Raw genomic sequence first — 18832 nt, 5'->3', positions numbered from 1 at the left:
ATATGTATGTTATTATTATTATTATTATTATTACATACTGATGCTGCTGTCATTATTGGTACTACATACTTTTATTAATATTATATACTCTGTTATATATTGTATCATTATATTATATACTATACTACTATTATGTACTGTTTAGTTACAACACTACCATCATATCATAAGTACTACTGCCATCATCTTGCCACTGCACATTATCTACCTGTTTTTTAAGCGTCCTTGTCCTATTCTGTGTTTTTACGTTTGCTTTTATTTTTATACCTCAGTATTTTATTCTATTGTATTTTATTGTATTGTACAAATCCGGGGCGGCTATGGCTCAGTAGGTAGAGCGGATTGTCCATGAACCGAAGGGTTAGCGGTTCTATCCCCCGAGTGTGCCATATGCCGAAGTGTCCTTGAGCAAGACACTGAACCCCTAGTTGCTCCCAGTGCAACTGCCGCTGGTGTTTGAATGTGTGTGTGCTTGTGTGAGTGAATGGGTGGATGTGTCTCTGACTGTAAAAGCGCTTTGAGTACCTTTGAGTAGGTAGAAAAGCGCTATATAAGAGCAAGACCATTTACCATTTACAAATACCGGACTGCTGTGACAACCTAATTTCCCTTCGGGGATGAATAAAGTAAGTCTCTCTCTCTCTCTCTCTCCATATATATATATATATATATATATACATATATATATATATACATGTTTTGGAATCCGGCAATGGCTTGAATGACTGTTGGTGTTGTCTGTATGCGAACTGGATGTAAACTGAGGCAAGAGATATGATTTCATCCATCACTGCCGCATGATTCTGCTTAGTGTCGGCTGTGAAATGCCGCGTAAGTCTCCAAATATCGCAGAAAAGTTCCGGTGGCTGAACATCTCAGGCTGGACAGGAGCTGGATGTGTACTGGGATAGCCTTGGTGTGGGTTGTGTCTGGCTCCAACAAGAATTTTAAATCACGGCGAAAATCCATGAGTATGTTTTTGGGAAAGCGCTGTTTAACAGATTAATCAAGATAATGAATGGTACTTGTACTTCAACTTCAGGTTTCTCTTCTTCTTTTCAGGTTGTCCCATCACAACTGTCTTTTATAGCTTGTCACGCCATTTATTCAAAATGTCTGCTAAATTACTGATTGACATTTTTTATGATAGGAGACCGACAATATGCTGTAATGTGTGCAGTTTGAGATTGATCAACACTGCGATTCTCTTAATGAGTTCTATGTGTAGTTCCACTGTTCTACCACCAGATTTTGTGTGTATGTACGGTCAGAGCGTAAATGTACATTGTAAAAATAGTAACGGACAGTGAGTTGGATCAGCAACTAAGTTACTCTGATTACTAAGTAGCGCATTAAAGGCATCACTTCGGAGTTGCTCAGTTCAGACTGGCTTGTTGTTTGTAGCTGAGGGTAAAGATGCTCACAGCCAGTAACTAGCTAGTTTTTAACACAATTTTCAACACTGACACTTCATTAAAGGTTCAGTGTAGATACTGTTCAATACTTCCGTCAATGTTCAACTAATCGAGTAATATCTGTTACACAATTTCACGAACGCAAATAGTACTCTTGGTGGCTATGGGTGATCCGTCCTATGTGCCGGTGTCGCCTCATGACCAATGGAGCATAACCTGATTGGCTAGACTTGGATGAACATTGATTCAGACCTATTTTGTGTTGTAATGGTCCTTTAAAAGAATTTTAAGCTGTTCTGTGAGCTCAGATCTTTACATTATGAAGCTCATGAATGAGATCACGTCATATATATGCAGAAATAACCTCTCAGTAACTATACTATGCCTTCAATCACTTTTTGCGAGGTGAAAACTGATTGCGAACTTCAAAACATATCCAAACACGAGAAGCAAATGCTATGGAGGGCCCAGATCAGATAAAAACAATGCAGAGTCACGAGGATCATTGCAAAAGTTATCACGTCTTTATTGAAAACCCACCAATAAATCGTATTCATTATTGTCTAATTTCCAAAGACAGGGCTAAATAAAGTCATCAGACATACCAAGTGCTGGACAGATCAGATTAATTAATGCTCTTTGAAAACGCACGGTTCTCAAAATCCTCCAATAAGACAAAATAAGCAATAGTAGTGTACGTCAACTTTTCTTTTCAAGTTGTCTTTTATAGCTTGTCACGCCAATTATTCAAAGTGTCCGCTAAACTAGCGATTGAATATTTTTTATAAGAGACCGGCAATATGTGGTAACTTGTGAAGGTTGAGATGCTGCTGAACACTGAGACTCTCTTAATGGATAGTTCTACTGTTCTAACACTAGATTTTGTGTGCACGCACGGTCAGAGTTGTGTGTAAATTAATACACGTTTCTAAGCACACGTACAAATTGATAAATGCCGTACTTTGTGTCGGAATGTGCTTACGCTCTCTTTACGCACAGATCTGTGCGTAAGCACGGTTGATAAATGAGGCCCCTGGTCTATACTGTATTGCACCTGAAGGCAACACGGTGTCTCCTACTGCGGCTGCGCGTACTGAGACACCCGGAAGCGAGATGGTTGTTTTGGCATCAGCTAGTGTAGTCATTTGTCAAAAGGTAAAGCAAAACTTTTAGTTATCCTGTTTTGGCCGTGGGATTAAGGACACACTTCGAGGCTATGTTAACTCTTATTTACCCGAGCAGATGAAATGAACTGTTTTGCTCGTCAAAAACTGACATTTGGTTAATTTGGTGAAGTACGGTAGCTGGCCGTGCGCTAGCCTGTCGGCTAACTGAAAGCTTGTCACTCTGTCAACAAGTTTCGTTCACCATGGACAGCACGGCGTTGGAGCTCGATGCTGTCAAGTTTGCCAAAACGGCTGTGACATATGACCAGAATGGCAAATATAACGAGGCTGTATTTTATTATAAGGTAAATGACTGCATGCTTTAATGGTAAACACAGCTAGCTGTCACAATTAGCATTTAGCTCATCTAGCGTAGAAGTTGTAATTTGCTTTCACTTCGATAATGGATTCAAAGAATACGATTTTTTTTTTTTTTTAAAAAAAAGGTTTGAATCTACTACTCATTAGATAACCGTGACATTTAATTTGTTGTTGAGATCTTAGACTGTTACTAACTCCCTGTTATATATTGTTTATTGTTTATTTTATGATTGCCATAGGAGGCAGCCCAGGCCCTAATATATGCTGGCATGGCAGGGTCTAAGCTGGAGGGAATCCAGGATAAAGTGAATGAGTACTTGGATCGTGTCCAAGCCCTTCACAATGCTGGTAAGCTCACCCAACAAGGGGACACATGGTATCTGCTTTTCAGGTTTTTAAATAATGGTATCTGGGCGAATTACAAATAAACTGTGACTAAAGTAACAAGGAATGTGTTATCTTGGTCAAATGTCAGCTGTTCAGGAGTATTACTGAATGGGCACTGAGGATATACTTTCTCCAGTTGTGGCTGACTGCTATTTTCCGTGTTTTTTTTTATGCTATGGGTGTGTGTTTACATGGGTGTGACACCATATCGTGAGAGTGACCTGCTTTGTTGGACAGCCAATCGATGACGTTTAGTGCTTTATTTAGCTGTTGGTTTCTTTTTTACTGCTTTTTGCAAAAGGAATTGAACATTTTATTCACACTTTTTTTGTCATTTTTTGTCTGGTGTTGATCTAGAGTACAAGAAATTATCTGCTTATCTGAAATGAGGTTGTCTCAGTTTGACTTCCTTGAATTTAGTTAACTGGATATTGAGTACACATGTGTCGGAAGCTCATATTCAATTTCAGCATCCAGCAATACTCTAGGAGAAACACAAGTATAGACAACGCTTAAATATGAGCCTTGATTCTGGACAGTAGGATGTTGATACAAACAGAAGTTACTAAACAGAATCAGACCTCCATCCTCAACTAGACCCCAGTCCCAAGCAGGTTTAACTAAATTAGTCTCAACATCCTAACAATGACATTAAGAACTTATGTGGAAAAGATACAACAACACTCCCTGTTAAAACGTGCTTTGCAAGGTTTTGCTGTTCAGCAATCTGTTCATTTTACAAAGCATGTGTTTTAAGCATTCCTTCTCTTGACTTTTGGCCTTAGTCCAGGCACAGAAAAGTGACCCGCTGAAATCCCGCCACCAGTTGGATCTAGAGCGTGCCCACTTCCTTGTCACCCAGGCCTTTGAGGAAGACGAGAAGGGGAATGGCGATGAAGCTATTGAATTGTACACTCAGGCTGTGGAACTGTGCATTAAGACGGTAGGTCACTCTTTTTGTCTTCACTTTCTTGTCCCTCTTCTTTCCATTGGTCTTCCTGTTAATTATTCCTGCTCGTTTCCGCATTTGTTTCCCTTCTGTTTTTGTTACAGTCCAATGAAACATCAGACCAAGCGTTGCAGACCAAGCTAAAGCAATTAGCACGTCAGGCGTTGGACAGGTAAATATGAAGACACTGTTTTCTTGGTGTAAGCTAAGACATTCACATGTAGAAGCTGCTTTGTGTTTTGGCTGTGCTGTGACTCCTACACTTCCTAGCTTTGGTTAAAGTGTTTGGTAACAGGTGAATTCTGATGTACTCTTGGACTTTTTCTTGGTGTCTTCACGTATTTCTCTAAGCACTTTCATTAAAAGTTAAACTTGACTGCCATGACCTCTCCCACTATGTTTGTCAGGGCGGAAGGTCTTAAACAATCTCAGTCCAAATCTGCTCAAGCCCAGACTCAGGACAGGACGGGACCTCCTGCAACCAAGCCCAATAATTGTGCCAGTTCTGGAGGACCGGTCCGACAGTTTTTCCCTCTTGGACCAGACTTCTCTCTCCATGACAGACCACAACCACAACCTATTCGGGCTGTCCAGTCCAGTGAGCCTCAAGGTCAGCGCTACACATCTGAGGAGATCGAGGTGCTCAGGTGAGAACTCTGGTAGAATGTTTTGACCTAGCTGACTCTTTAAAACAACTTTCTTGTGGCAAAATGTAATAGAAAATTACATTGGAATGCAAAACAATGTGTGTCAAATTTCGTACTAAATTTGACACTGAAATTTCAGTGATAAGGGAAATCTGAATTTGTTAGGGTCTCCAAAATGCCTGGAATAATTTTAGAAACTATTTTATTTTAGTGCCATGTAGTGGTTATGTAGGAACTACTACACTTGCAACCACAGAATAATATGTTGTAAAGGTGCTCCGCTCCACTAAACTTATCTGTATTTTTCAGGAGTACATCTACAATCAATGGCATAGCCTATGTGCCCTTCATGAGTGTGGACCTGAAGGAGCGATTTGCCTTTCCTGTCCCTTTCTCGTGAGTGTGCTTCTTATTTCTTGTAATATTTTTGATGATGACAAATTCTAAATATCAGAGACACAAACATTGCTTGCCTTGTGTGGTTGACACTGTATTGACCTGTACAACTATTTACAGAAATCTCATTCATCATGCCATATCGTTTTTCCACTAACCATTTACACCTGACATTAAAATGTTTCTTGTATCCTGATTGTACAAAGATATAATTTTAACCTGTTAACATTAACACCTGCTAGTAAATACCAGTGTCTGTATAAATACCTAAAATGCTGTGACCATAAAAACATGACCTGGACTAGAAATGTAACTTTGAAAACCCCAATACTAGTGTAGCATTTATTTTTTTTATTATTTATTTATTTATTTGTGTGTGTGTGTGTGTGCGTTTGTTTCCTCTTGCAGTAATTACTATTGACAGTATAACATACTATAGATTTAAGATGTGAATGTGGGCAATCAGACTGGATGTCCATTCATCCTAACTAGGTAACTAAACACAGTTTCTAATTCTTCAAAATAATTCTTCCCACCAGGGACAAAATGGGGAAACTGGCCTTGTCACCCAAACAGAAAGCCATCTTCTCCCGCTGGGTCCGTCCAGACGAGATCTGCAATAACCCCACCATGATCATGTCTGTGTCCAGCTTCAGCATCAAACAGGTCAGATTAGCGGCTGGAGCCAGACCAGAGGAGGGTTTCAGTACTGAATGACACGCATTATTCAAAGTCATTTAGAATTGTCTTCTTTTTAATGTCTTCTGTTTATTTGACAAAGTATTCTATTATTTAATGTTTAAATTGATCCAGTAGAAGACACAAACTTTTTTGCAGACATTTGGTCTAAAAAGTAAGAACGAGCATTGAGTATTAAAAATCCAAATGTAACTGAATAAGTTTAACTGTTGTGCATATGTATAGCACGTTTTTATAATAAGGGGCAACCTTTTACTAATATGTATTGTTTAAATGTATATATTGTATATTATGCACATACCATATTTGCAGCTTTACCTGAGGTATTAATTTGATGGTCTTTCCTGTCACCCAGACGGTGGTATCTGACTGTTCGTTTGTGGCATCACTAGCCATAAGTGCTGCCTATGAGAGGCGCTACAACAAAAAACTCATCACCAGGTACTGTGTATAGGCTTTATGTCTTGACTGATACTTGATTATTTAGTGTATTTATAACTTGAAATGAATTTTGACCTCATTCATCCCAAAAACAAAAATATTCTGTTATTAATGTACCAAATATCTACTTAAGCACAAAACAAAAAGCAATACTGATATTGTCAGTCGTTATTGACATCAGGTACCCAAAAAGTCAACTCATCTGTTATACAGTACATTTACAAAACAGCCCTTATTATATAGACATTCAATAAAAAGTTCAGTGTATTTTATCAATGTCTTCAAAGCCAGACGACACATCTATATCACCTATCAGTTGCTAATCTTTTAAATAAACAATTGTGAGCTTATTCAATTATATTAATACAATTAATAATATAATAATATTTTCAACCCTTTTTATTTTGAGTGTGCGTGTTCTTGTGTGTTGCAGCATAATCTACCCTCAGAACAGACGAGGTGAACCAGAGTATAACCCCTGTGGGAAGTACATGGTCAAGCTTCACATCAACGGAGTTCCCAGGAAGGTAAGAAACAAATTACTCCATCCAGTTCATATGTACCTGTGTACTGTAACACATAGGTCTTCAACAGAGGGACCACGACCCCTAGGAGGTCCGTGGAGGTACTGCAAGGGGGTCGTAAAGTCTTTGGTTGATTAGACATTTTTTATATATATGTTTTTAAGTTCCTCCCCACAAATTTAAATTTCTTTAAATACACATTAACATGAATCTGGCATATTTTAGTAAAGGGATAAGGAATAGCTTAATATTGAATGCAAAATGATAATAATAGTGTATATTTATAAATAGCACTAGGCTGAGTTTAATATAGGTAGGGGGTCCCTACTGAATCTCTTCCATCGGTCCTTGGAGACGCCTGCCTTAACACTTAGGAGGCAGCACAAGATGCATATCATATTTTTTTCTTCTCTTGGAGGAAAAAGAATGGAGGATAATTATCTCTTTGGTTGTCAAAAAAATCTTTAATCCATGCAATTGATGCTAACTTCAGCGAGTGAATTATGAATTTTCATGTGGGTTCATTCAAAATGAAAGCAGCTCAGAGCATTGTTCACATGTTTAATATCAATGTTACCAGCCAGGCGAATATTTAAGTAATTCAGTTTCCAGGTAGTCTTAAGAATTGTTCTACCGGATATATTGCAACTTTGAGCTCTGCCCCTGTTGCAGGTGATTATAGACGACTACCTCCCAGTGGATCGTAATGGAGAGCTGCTGTGCTCCTACTCCAGCAACAGGAACGAGCTCTGGGTCTCCTTGATCGAGAAGGCCTACATGAAGGTGATGGGTGGCTACGACTTCCCTGGCTCCAACTCGGTGAGCCATTTCTCTTTAAACTAATTACTTACTACCGTTGCAAGAGGACTTCATGTCCAACGCTTAAAGACTGTCCCATGGAAAAATTTGTAAAAAATTACAGCACGGATTAGTTATTATTTAAAAAAAGCTTTGTATTTTAGTTTTGTTTGGTAAGTCTGCATCATTTCCAAGCTTTGACAAGTATGGAACAAATTAAGTTGTGAAAAATAATTTTTTAAAGTTTTGATTTGATTTTTTACAGAATATTGATCTGCATGCACTCACTGGCTGGATCCCTGAACGCATCGCCATGCACTCTGACAATCAGTCATTCAGCAAAGATGACACCTTCCGTATGCTCTTCCAGAGGTGATAAACTCATGAACAATTATTTTCTAGTTTCTTGTAAAGACCTGCCAGGCTCTTTTCCCTTTACTTCATGTTCACATATTTTTTTGTGTCTATTTCACTCTCTCCATCTCTAGGTTCCATAGAGGCGATGTACTTATCACCACGGCAACAGGGGTGATGACAGAGGAAGAAGGGGAGAGATGGGGTTTGGTGCCAACACACGCCTACGCTGTTCTTGACATCAGGGATTACAAGGTTGGCATTATTAGTGTAGCATTAGCATGTCATCATAAGCACTTTCATTATAACTCAGAGAGAGTACAGAAAATATACATGTATTATACTGATCTCTTAATTAATATACAATAATCAACAAATATTTTCCATTGTATTTATGTCTGTGGGTATGTTTCTCTCTTAGGGAATGCGTTTCCTGCAGCTGAAGAATCCGTGGAGCCATCTGCGGTGGAAGGGGCGCTACAGCGAACGGGATGAGAAGAACTGGACACCTGAGCTCCTCAAATACCTCAACTTTGACCCCAAGACTGCACAGAAGTTTGACAACGGTACACAATTTTTTATTTTTGTAAATGCAGTGATTTCCCGTAAATCAGTCTGTTTACACATAAACAGTGTAGGGTCTTCGTCTTCCTCTTTATTATGGGAACAAAAAAGAGAATCTGGTTCCATAACATAAATTCTTAAATGAGCAGGTAAAAACTTGGTTCAGTGATACAGTGGAGCCACTATAGCAACTTCTACCACAGCAATACTGACACACAGTCTCTCATATTTCACATCCAGGGAGATTATAAAAAAGATTTAAGAAATTCTAAATGTTATGCAACATAAAAAGTAAAAATTAGCTTTAGTAGGCTAATTGCATCAAAATGTATTTGTTAATAAAAAAAAAAAAAATGTGCCGTGTGGCTGAAGTTCAAGGCATAGACATACAGTTTAATCACAGTAAACTCTGTTAATGAAGTTTGTGTTGATCTCCAGGTGTTTTCTGGATTGCATGGGAGGACCTTTGTCAGTACTACGATGTCATCTACCTGAGCTGGAACCCTGCACTCTTCAAAGACTCTTCCTGCATTCACAGGTGTGTGTTTATGTACTACAATTATAGGTTCTTTTTCTGGTGGAATATAAATCTGTTCACACATTTACATTATCAGGACTATGTGTATGTTTTCCTGTTTGTGTTCCACCTGCAGTAGCTGGGATGGGAAGCAGGGTCCAGTGAAGGATGTCTACAGTCTTGCCAACAATCCCCAGTACAAGCTGGAGGTCCAGTGTCCAACAGGGGGAGCTGCAGTGTGGGTGCTGCTCACCAGGCACATCACTGATAAGGTAGACAAATAGAGCTGAGAGGTACAAAGTAACACCATGATATAATCTCATTTACTGTAGCACAGTGACTGGTGGTGTAATTCCTTCTTTATGTCTAATGTTTGTTGTTTGTTTGTTTTTCTAGGATGATTTTGCACAAAACAGAGAGTTCATCACGTTGGTTGTTTACAAGACAGATGGCAAGAAGGTTTACTATCCAGGTGAGCTTTGTTAGACGCCTTAGATGGCATTTGCAGTGTCATGGCAACACTGTCTTACCGTCTGCCATAGAGGGACACAGAGTGGTCAGATAGCTAGGAAGAAGATTTGGCCATTAGAATCCTGTCTGACACATTATTCTATTTACCAAGATACAGATATTTCCCTCTGCAATAAAACACCACTGGACTAATTAGTACTTTCATGTGAGATGAATACTGTCATTTGCTTAAATAACCCACCTTATGTTCTCCACAGCGGACCCCCCTCCTTACATTGATGGCATCCGCATCAACAGCCCACACTATCTGACCAAGATGAGGCTGACCAGCGCGGGAACGCACACCTTCACCCTGGTGGTTTCCCAGTACGAGAAACAGAACACCATCAAGTACACGCTGCGGGTGAGAGATTTAGGAACTTTTGAGTGGTTATCTGTAAATCGTAGAACAATAGACAGTATTTTTACCCTGCCTCAGTGTCTTTTAGTTGAGCATAGAAAAGCTGTTACTGCCTCCACGAAGACTCAAAACTTGCTCAAACTGCAGTGATAACTTCCATACCCACAAATGTGCAGTTACTATAAAATAGGGTGTGGCTTAGAAGACTTTATTTATGTTTGTGGAAGTTCAAGACATCCTGTGTCCTGTGTTACAATTCACCTCTCATGTTGTTCTACTACATTCTCTCCCCAGATTCTTGAGACTAGCTGAGGGTCACACAGGGTTAAGGCTTTGTTTTAGAGTAAAGGTTACAATTAGGTTATGGTCAGGGTTAGGGTAAGGGTTAGGGAATACATTACGTCAGTGAATGTCCTCACAAAGATAGCATACACACATTTGTTTGTATTCCGTGTAAGACAGCAGAACAACTGCTGCAACCTCTGCAGTCTCTCTCTGTCTCTTTTCTTGTTGTCTCTCAACCAACTGTAGAAATAATCTCAACTCAGATCCGCGTTCCTTTTTAAAAATTGTCTTGATAATAACCAATTGAACTCGTTTTGGTCTCTGAGTTTTCACCAGAGATCAAAGCACTAAACGTGATTTGTTTTCTCATGTTTCTTCTGCCTGAACAGTGCTGCTATGAAATATATATCTGTTCTGTGAGCAGATAGTTATGCATATATTAATGGCTTTGTTTTGCTGAAATGCTGATAATGAAAAAATAATGAGCTAGTGTTTTGTTGTTTGCTATTTGGTTTCTTTTTTTCTTTCTTTTTTTTTAGTTAAGAGTTTTCCAATGAACACTGAGAATGTAGACCATTTTATTCCAGGGGTATAATAAGAGGGTTTTATTTTTTTAGGTGTACTCTGGATGCAAATTCACCTTCTCCAAGATCCCAAATCCCTTCACTCACACAAAAAGGGTAAGTTACCTGTTCTGTACAAACACTGTGTGTCGTCATAGATTGTCAAGCTGTGTTTGTTTAATCATGGAGGGAATTTTGTTGCCTCACACATATTGAATACATTGTCAAAGGTGTTTTTGTTTCTGTTTGGGTTAAATCTGTTGCCTGTGATTAAATCTGAAAAGGGTGTTTATGTTTGTGACTCTGCTTCTGTGTTCAGTTGAATGGCCAGTGGAAGGGGATCAGCGCCGGAGGCTGTGGGAACTACAAGGATTCATACAAAAACAACCCCATCTATCAGATAAACTTGGAGCGGTCCGGGCCGCTGCTCATCGAGCTGCGAGGATCCAGGTCAGGCTCATAACAGTGACAGATTAAGCCTTCACTGTGACCTCAGTATCATATTATGGTCAAATTAGTTTAGCTCAATGAGATATTTAAGGCAGCAGAATGATGCAGCCAGTGTTTACTTCATCTCAGCCTTCATGGCAGTGACAGACTAAGCTGATGGTGGCCATTTGCTGCTGTCGCGTCTGTAGGCCTCTGGTTTTGGGTTAGATGATGTTAGTCTGTTTGACAAGTCAAATCATTGGCTGCATCAAGCAGAGAAAATTAAGGAGATTGAAGCAGAAACTACTAAAACAAGGTTTAGAACTGTCCAAGGCGTTATCAAAAACTCTAAGGATAGTGGGGAACCATCATGATGGCACATCAGGGTAAGGAGAGAGACAGATGAAGTGATGCTCCCATCATGCCTAGTACCTACTGTACCAGCCTGTGGGGCAGTGCTATCATCTGGGGTTGTTGCAGTTGCTCTGGTTTAGGTTCAGCAACATTATGCTCAAAGACTGAGATCAGCTGACTACCTGAATATACTGAATGACCAGGTTATTCCATCAATGGATTTTTTCTTACTGTCTTCCTTCCTGGCATATTCCAAGATGATAATATCAGGATTCATTGGGCTCAAATAGTGAAAGAGTGGTTCAGGGAGCATGAGACATCATTTTCACAGATGGATTGGCCTCCACAGAGTCCAGACCTTAACCCCACTGAGAATCTTTGGGACATGCTGGAGAAAGGTTTGTGTGGTGGTCAGACTCTGGGTGAAAAATGAATACAGCACTGGATGGAAATAAATCTTGTGACATTGCATTATTTCAAGCTTATTGAAACAATGCCACAGAGGGTGCTGCTGTAATCAAAGCTGAAAGAGAGTGTAACCATTTTGTTGGCCTTGCAGTGTATAAAGTGGACTAGCAGGAGCAGAAATATTAGCCAAGAAGTAAAATTGAATTTTTAAATACAGAAAAAATGAACAAAAGTTGAAATAAAACACTTGAGTGTTTTCCCAGGAGGAAGGTTATAATAGACCATAGAGACAGACATGTAAAACCAAGCGCCTGCAGCTTCACTTAATAGATATGTCATGTCTATAGTCAAATGCCACTGCTGTAGATATGGTTGCATCTCTTACTTTCATAAAAGCATTAAATTTGGTCATGTTAAAGATGTTCCAACTTGTCTCTTAAATGAATGCGTCAGACTTTTTAAGTGACTCATTAGGAGGATGACTCACTGACCTTTCCAATGTAGCATTAAGACATAATGATCATCTGGTTCTTTCTCTTTATCTGTTTCTGGCCTTCCCTCTCTTCTAGACACACACTGGGCCAGGCTCAGTCTTAAAGTGACATGAGAAATGTTCTGTTTCACATTACATTTCACCCTGTCTACCATTAGGCTCATGGAATTACTTACATAACTCAGTGGCATATCTGCATTTTCTGCAATCACCATCAAAATGTACAGACTGTAAATAGGTCAGGAATGTATGAATAAAGATGGGATTAGTGCACTGAAAACGTGTGACGTGATCATCATCAATCTGTGTTGAGGTCAATAGTTACTCCATGTCATTGTTTTTTTTGTTTTTTTTTAATCTGTATGTCTGCAGGCAGTACAGTGTTGGTTTTGAGATGGTGACGGTGTCAACAGTGGGTGATCCGGGCTCAGCTGCCTTCCAGAAGAAGAGCAGTGGAGATTACAGGTACAGCAAGTGAACAAGCATCACTGGTGTTGCCTCAACACAGATGGTAGGATGAGCAAAATTCACATAGACACTAATATGCCACTGAGTTGTCCATTTGGAATGATTCAATCTATTGAAAGAGGTAATGTAAACCTTTTTCAGATAAAATAAAATAATCCTTTGTTTTATCCCACAGTAGGGACAAACACAAAGTTAAAGCAACTTCTGATTAAGCAGAGTTCACAAGACAAGGAAGAGTGAACATTAAATAAATACAAAAGTAGTAGTAGAAAGTATGTTTGTTGGAAGGACCTCCAACAAAAATAATTTACGTTACATACCCGTGAAGCCACACTGAGGGAAACGGCGTCATGCCTTCGTAAAGTCATTTCCTAGATCTTCGCCAGTCAACATGTTGTTCATAAGAAAACGTCGACAATTTCCACGTTCTATTTTAGAGTATTTGTGATTCTTGGGATGTCACAAGCTTGCACTCTACAACTTAATTTAATCAGTTACATGTGGAGGCATGGTCACAGGAATATTCACCCATCTCACAGTTGCCTCACAGTGGACTGATGTGCTGCTCAAGTTAACCAGTAAAATCACAATGTTTATATACTGGCACTATCATACACTATCTGCAGTCTGGGATATTTAGGGTTTTAGTTGCGTTGCCTCCTTTTCACTCAAATTATAAATTTATCCCAGTTGGTAAAGGAACAGTACTATTAGCGTTGAGTGCTCCTCACTGAAACACAGTGTGTATCCTTGATAACTTGATGAATGCATTTCCTGGTCATAAAGCTCATCAGTGATTACAATTTTTATTTTGCACTGTTTACAAAAAAAACATATGGATTAAAAAGTCTGCCAGCAATGTGTTGACTCATTTGACTGGCAGCATTAATAAACATTTTTGTTAGAGATGCCTTAAATAAGGATTTCTGTGTGCGTCAATTCAATGTCTTATTTTAAATGCATTATTTTCAACAGCAGGTGTGAGAAATTGTGTTTCTCTTTTCTATACACTGTGGTTTGTTGTTTCTATGTAACCCGAGAAAAAAAAAATGCTCTGGAAAGGACAGTTTGTAAGATGTGATGCAGTCAAGTGTAGTTCTAATCAGTGTGTCAGCCTTTGCGGCATCAAAGGCTCCTGACCGACTCATTAAGACATGTGACCATTTCCACTCAATACGTATGATGAGGATGTCACGTTGGTGACTAGCGTATTTTTTACTTAATCTCAAGAATGGTGTGAATTTAATTTGGAGTTCAAAACTCACTGTAACCCCACAGACCACTCAACTCATCCAGAGGTCTAATGGGATAAACAAGGTGATGGTAAACATTCAATGATCAACTGTAACGTTCTCCACATCCAAATCAGTCTGGACAGACATGGATGTTAACCTCATGGATTGCAAACCCTTTGAACTGATGTTAAATTCTATTGAACATTAAAATCTCTCCTTCTTGTTTTACAGATGTGGTTTCTGCTACATGGAGGCGGACCATGTCCCGGCAGGCATCTATAACGTCATCCCCACCACCTTCCTACCCAAACAGGAGGGACCCTTCTTCCTGGACTTTGCCAGCACTTCACCTCTCAAGGTCTCCCAGCTCCAGTGAAGATGGAGCTGGAGAACATTCAGGGTGGGGATTTGGAGGAAGGTACTTAACGACGTCAAGGGACGCTTGATTTAAAAACAGGATGTGATGTGGTGTCAGAGTTTCCTTAAAGCCCCAATAGCCTAGAATATGACTGCTGCTAGCCTTTCCTCCTCTTCTCTCACTGAAACTTTCCTAACATTAATGGTCACATTGGGCCCTTGAAGTTTAACATTGGTTGGATGATACAATGTAAGAAATATATCATTAATAAGGAATGTTCACAGGGTGAAACCCATAACCGTCGACTCGTTTTGGGACAGAATGATATACACCAAAAATGAAACAGCCATTACAGTACTGACAAAGTAATGGTGATGTAAGCGGTACCTCCTTTTGCCATAATATGGCAGACACTGTTCCTCTATCAGACTAATTAGGCTTTTCATCAATTAAACGGTTTTTAGTCTGTCTGCCAAATCTGAGGGGTTTCTTGAGAAGATAGTGATCATACGACAACATCCTGGAATCCACAGGAGATGTTGCAGGGTTTAAATGAGCTGCAAATTTTGTGCCAGGGTTGTTTGGAAGCAGCTGAGTCATCTTCTCCCCCTCCTCCTCCTTGAAGTCTGCTACTTCCTCCTCCTCTGCTTCCTCCTTCTATTTCTTATCTTCTTTTGTTTATTCTTCTCCTTCCTCCTGCTCTTGTTGTTGTTGATCTCTGCCTCCTTCTTCTCATCCTCCTTGTTTTTCTTCTTCTCCATATTCTTCTCCTTTGTTGAGACCGGTTTTGTAACAATGAGCAACTCAACAATATAGAATTACCTCCCCATCGTTTTGGGGTCACATATGGATTAAATGTTAAGGTGTCCATAGACCTTTGGTGAATCTAAGTTGAGATGATTTTTTTATATAATTCACCCACATTATTTTGTTATTATATGTCAGTCCAAACATCTTAGTGGTGGATAGCAGGCTATTACAAGCTTTAAATTCATTAAAATTAGTTAAATTAAACATTTATTGTTGGTTCCACCATAATTCTCACATAAGTACGAATTTGTTGATAGTGTGTGATGTCTGAGTTGCTCATTATTGCAAAACAGCTTGAATAAGAAGAAGTTCCTTGATGCCGACAGCCAAATAAGTAACAGCTGATCTGAAAATATTCTCTCAGACCTGATGGGATTTGGTGACGTCTTGTCATTCAGTTTGACTTCTATGAGTTTATTGGGCTGCCAAACAATAGCCAAGGCCGGGACATTTTGTTTCGGTGAATGGCGGTGAAGGTTTTGTTATTCTCAGGAGCAGTGCAGCAGAGCAGCACCACAGGGATCCAGTATGGCAGCAGTTGAATGATGTCTCTTCATGTTGTCTGCAGATGTGATGGCTGATTGACAAACATCAGCCTGATTGTTACTGACAGGCCTCACGTCAGCGCTGCATGAGACGGGTATCGCACACTGCATGTGTTATACCCGTCTGTGTGTGTGTGTGTGTGTAAATGTTTGAATGTCGCTATCAACTTTTTACAGGTAAAATTTGAAATGTATCGCCAAGTACTCGTATTCTACTTTACTTTTTTGTAAATTTACTGCACTTTTTTGAAATAATTTCTCAACATGTTTACTGTCATACACAATATTTGGAACTGAAAATCTCTGTTTGATTCATTAGTGGAAGCAGCAGCTCATGTAAAGTCACCTCATTTCCTCAGTGTGTGGAAGCTTTGTTTTGGGTGAGCCCACCTATCGTCATTGTCTTCTGCACAAATGTCACTCCTACATTGTGTGCCGTTTATCTCTGCACAGCTGCAGATCACCTGGGGACAATGTGTGTTTTTCAACTTCGGAGGTAATGATTTGTGTGAGATTAAAATGCAGGCGTTGTTCACTGAGAAGTTACATTGTCTTGAAGTTGACGGATCATGTCACACTCATTTACTATGCTTTATGTGCAAACATTTGTGTCTGAAACACATTTCTTACTTAGTTAAATCACCAATTCAAATACGATATCAGTGTGACTACATTCACAATATTTCATCTATGCCCCAAAACTACAATCAGAATAGGACTTTTTTGACATTTGAACTCATTCTGTGGAGCATGAATCTGGTCTAAACATCATACGAGGACTAAGTTGTTTTTGTTCCCTCATTTTTACTGACCAATGCGGAATTCGTTCAATAGAAGAATCTATTGTTTCAAACTCAACTTGTATTTCTACCTCCAAAGTTTCATCAAGTCACGTGATGTTTACATCATAATATCAAAAGAACAATATGTATATATTTTTTTCCCAAATAGAGAAAAAGTACTTTGGCAAATTCAAAGTGAGGCAATTGACTTGGCCAATGCTTTTCAGCCACACATGCCCACATGTAGGGTTAATAGTAAACGAGTGTGTCTGACTACACAGTTGTATCAGTGTTGAAGCTGCACGCTGCAGGACTAAGTCTGTCTTCTCTGACCTTGATGCACACAACTGTAAGTTGCTGCAAGCCCCTTCCTCATTCAGTGCCGTGTAAACATCTGTCACTAATTATTTGTAAAATTTAATTCAACTAACTGTTCAACAAAATGGAACAAAAATTTGAAAAATTAGTTATGAAATTAAATATAAAGAACGTCATTATCTGGAACCAGATGTGTATTTTTGGCATGTTTGCTGAACTCAGTGGGACTCTGACCTGAATGTAGACATAAGACAGACAAATGTCTTAATATAGTACTCAAACATGTGTAATGATACATTATGTTAACAGCAAATTTTGGCTTTTCTGTACAATCAGTTTATTTTGAAGATATGAAGTGACTGGCTATAACCTGAAAATGTTGTCCATGTACCATTATTCCATCTAAATGCAGGCTGACTGTAAATGAACTGTAGGGTTGTTAAGATTGAAATGTATTGAGAGTGGAATATAGCTTTAACTATCCCTTGCCAAGCACTTCTGTTCTCCTGTCAATTAATAATAATTTATTATTGTTTTGAATTCTGTCTGTTACTGTGTTCTGTTATGTCTTTTTAAACTGTCAACTAGCCAACTCATTTAAAGATGCAGCTGGACAATCTTGCAGCAACCTGTTCGTATGAATGATGATGTAATGGTTGCAGAATTTGCACTAAATGTTGGGTAAAATGATGTGTCGGAAATTTGAATACAGCAAATTATATCTGCTTCTGTCTGTGCTCTGAATTATTTAATTGGTAGTATATTTTGTTTCCTTTTTCGTAGCATCAAATGTTGTACTCTGTATGTAGCACATGTACTGTATGAGTACTCTCTGGCTGGATTGTGTAAACATTTTTACACACTGTCAAAAGTCTCTCATTCACAAAAAAATATTTGTTCTTCATGTCGTGTCCATTAGAAGATGCAAAGTTTGTACTTGTATTGTTTTCTCTGTCAAAATAGTTTAATAGAGAGGTTTGTAAAAGGAAAAAAAGAAATGTAGAGACTCCAGTAATGAGCCTTGAGGGACTCGTTGTATAAAATGTGAATCATAGTATTTTGTGCACTTTTTTCAGCTTTTAAACTGGTGCTACTTCCATATATTATTTGTCTTACAATGTAGACTTTATTTAGTAAGTAATATAAAATAAATTAATAAAAATATGCTGAAAAAATAGCATAAAAAACTGAGGTAGAAAAAAACCTATTTCTCTCTTGCAGATGATGACTGGGGTTGGTTTACTAAACTTTACATACACACACACACACGTATATATATATATATATATAACAACATCTATGTCTGATTCTGACACTACCAGCACTACACATGGCCAGAAGTCACAACAGCTGTGTAAATATCAGCAGCAAAGCTTTTTCCTCATTTATTTGCAGGGAGAGAAGCATTTACTGTACCTCTTCTTCTTCTTCTTCTACCTTTCAACACAGTAATGGCAACACCTGAAGGTCAATCTAATGTTTTCTCCTCAATGTTATCAACACCAACAAGAAGAGGAAAAAAGTGTACAAAGAGGAAGACATGGGAAGGTCATGGGAAAACCACTGAAAAGATATTGTGTAAGTCAATTAAAGAGAGCTTTCGAGGATGTTGGAAACACGTGTCTGCTAATTTGTTGTCCCAAGGCACATGTGGCCAAGACAAATTTCAAGTCATCTATGCAAGGTAGTTTCATTTCTTTGGAAACTTAAAGAGTCAGTTTAGTTGTATATGTGT

At 38.8% G+C, this 18832-nt stretch overlaps 1 protein-coding gene across 1 annotated transcript; it reads left to right on the top strand.

The window, feature by feature from the left end:
* Positions 1-2523: 2523 nt before the first annotated feature.
* On the top strand, positions 2524-17822 carry capn7 (calpain 7). Its single transcript, XM_047599330.1, has 21 exons — positions 2524-2886; positions 3142-3250; positions 4075-4232; positions 4343-4410; positions 4646-4885; positions 5195-5281; positions 5821-5947; positions 6336-6421; positions 6855-6948; positions 7618-7764; positions 8009-8115; positions 8232-8352; positions 8519-8663; positions 9100-9199; positions 9315-9450; positions 9575-9650; positions 9907-10052; positions 10952-11014; positions 11217-11347; positions 12954-13046; positions 14516-17822. The coding sequence occupies exons 1-21, from the start codon at positions 2785-2787 to the stop codon at positions 14658-14660; spliced, it is 2481 nt and encodes an 826-aa protein (XP_047455286.1). The 5' UTR covers positions 2524-2784; the 3' UTR covers positions 14661-17822.
* Positions 17823-18832: the final 1010 nt, after the last annotated feature.

This window comes from Mugil cephalus, chromosome 11, assembly GCF_022458985.1.
Source record: "Mugil cephalus isolate CIBA_MC_2020 chromosome 11, CIBA_Mcephalus_1.1, whole genome shotgun sequence".
Taxonomy (NCBI): domain Eukaryota; kingdom Metazoa; phylum Chordata; class Actinopteri; order Mugiliformes; family Mugilidae; genus Mugil; species Mugil cephalus.
The sequence above is the reverse complement of the archived record's forward strand: the minus strand, read 5'-3'. Positions and strand labels throughout refer to the sequence as shown.

Bases quoted from the DNA above. Each gene is read 5' to 3' on its own strand.
- capn7 (XM_047599330.1), top strand. From the start codon at position 2,785: ATGGACAGCACGGCGTTGGAGCTCGATGCTGTCAAGTTTGCCAAAACG. The intron at 8,664-9,099 runs GTACACAATTTT...GTTGATCTCCAG, and splicing joins TGCACAGAAGTTTGACAACG to GTGTTTTCTGGATTGCATGG. The intron at 9,451-9,574 runs GTAGACAAATAG...TTGTTTTTCTAG, and splicing joins CCAGGCACATCACTGATAAG to GATGATTTTGCACAAAACAG.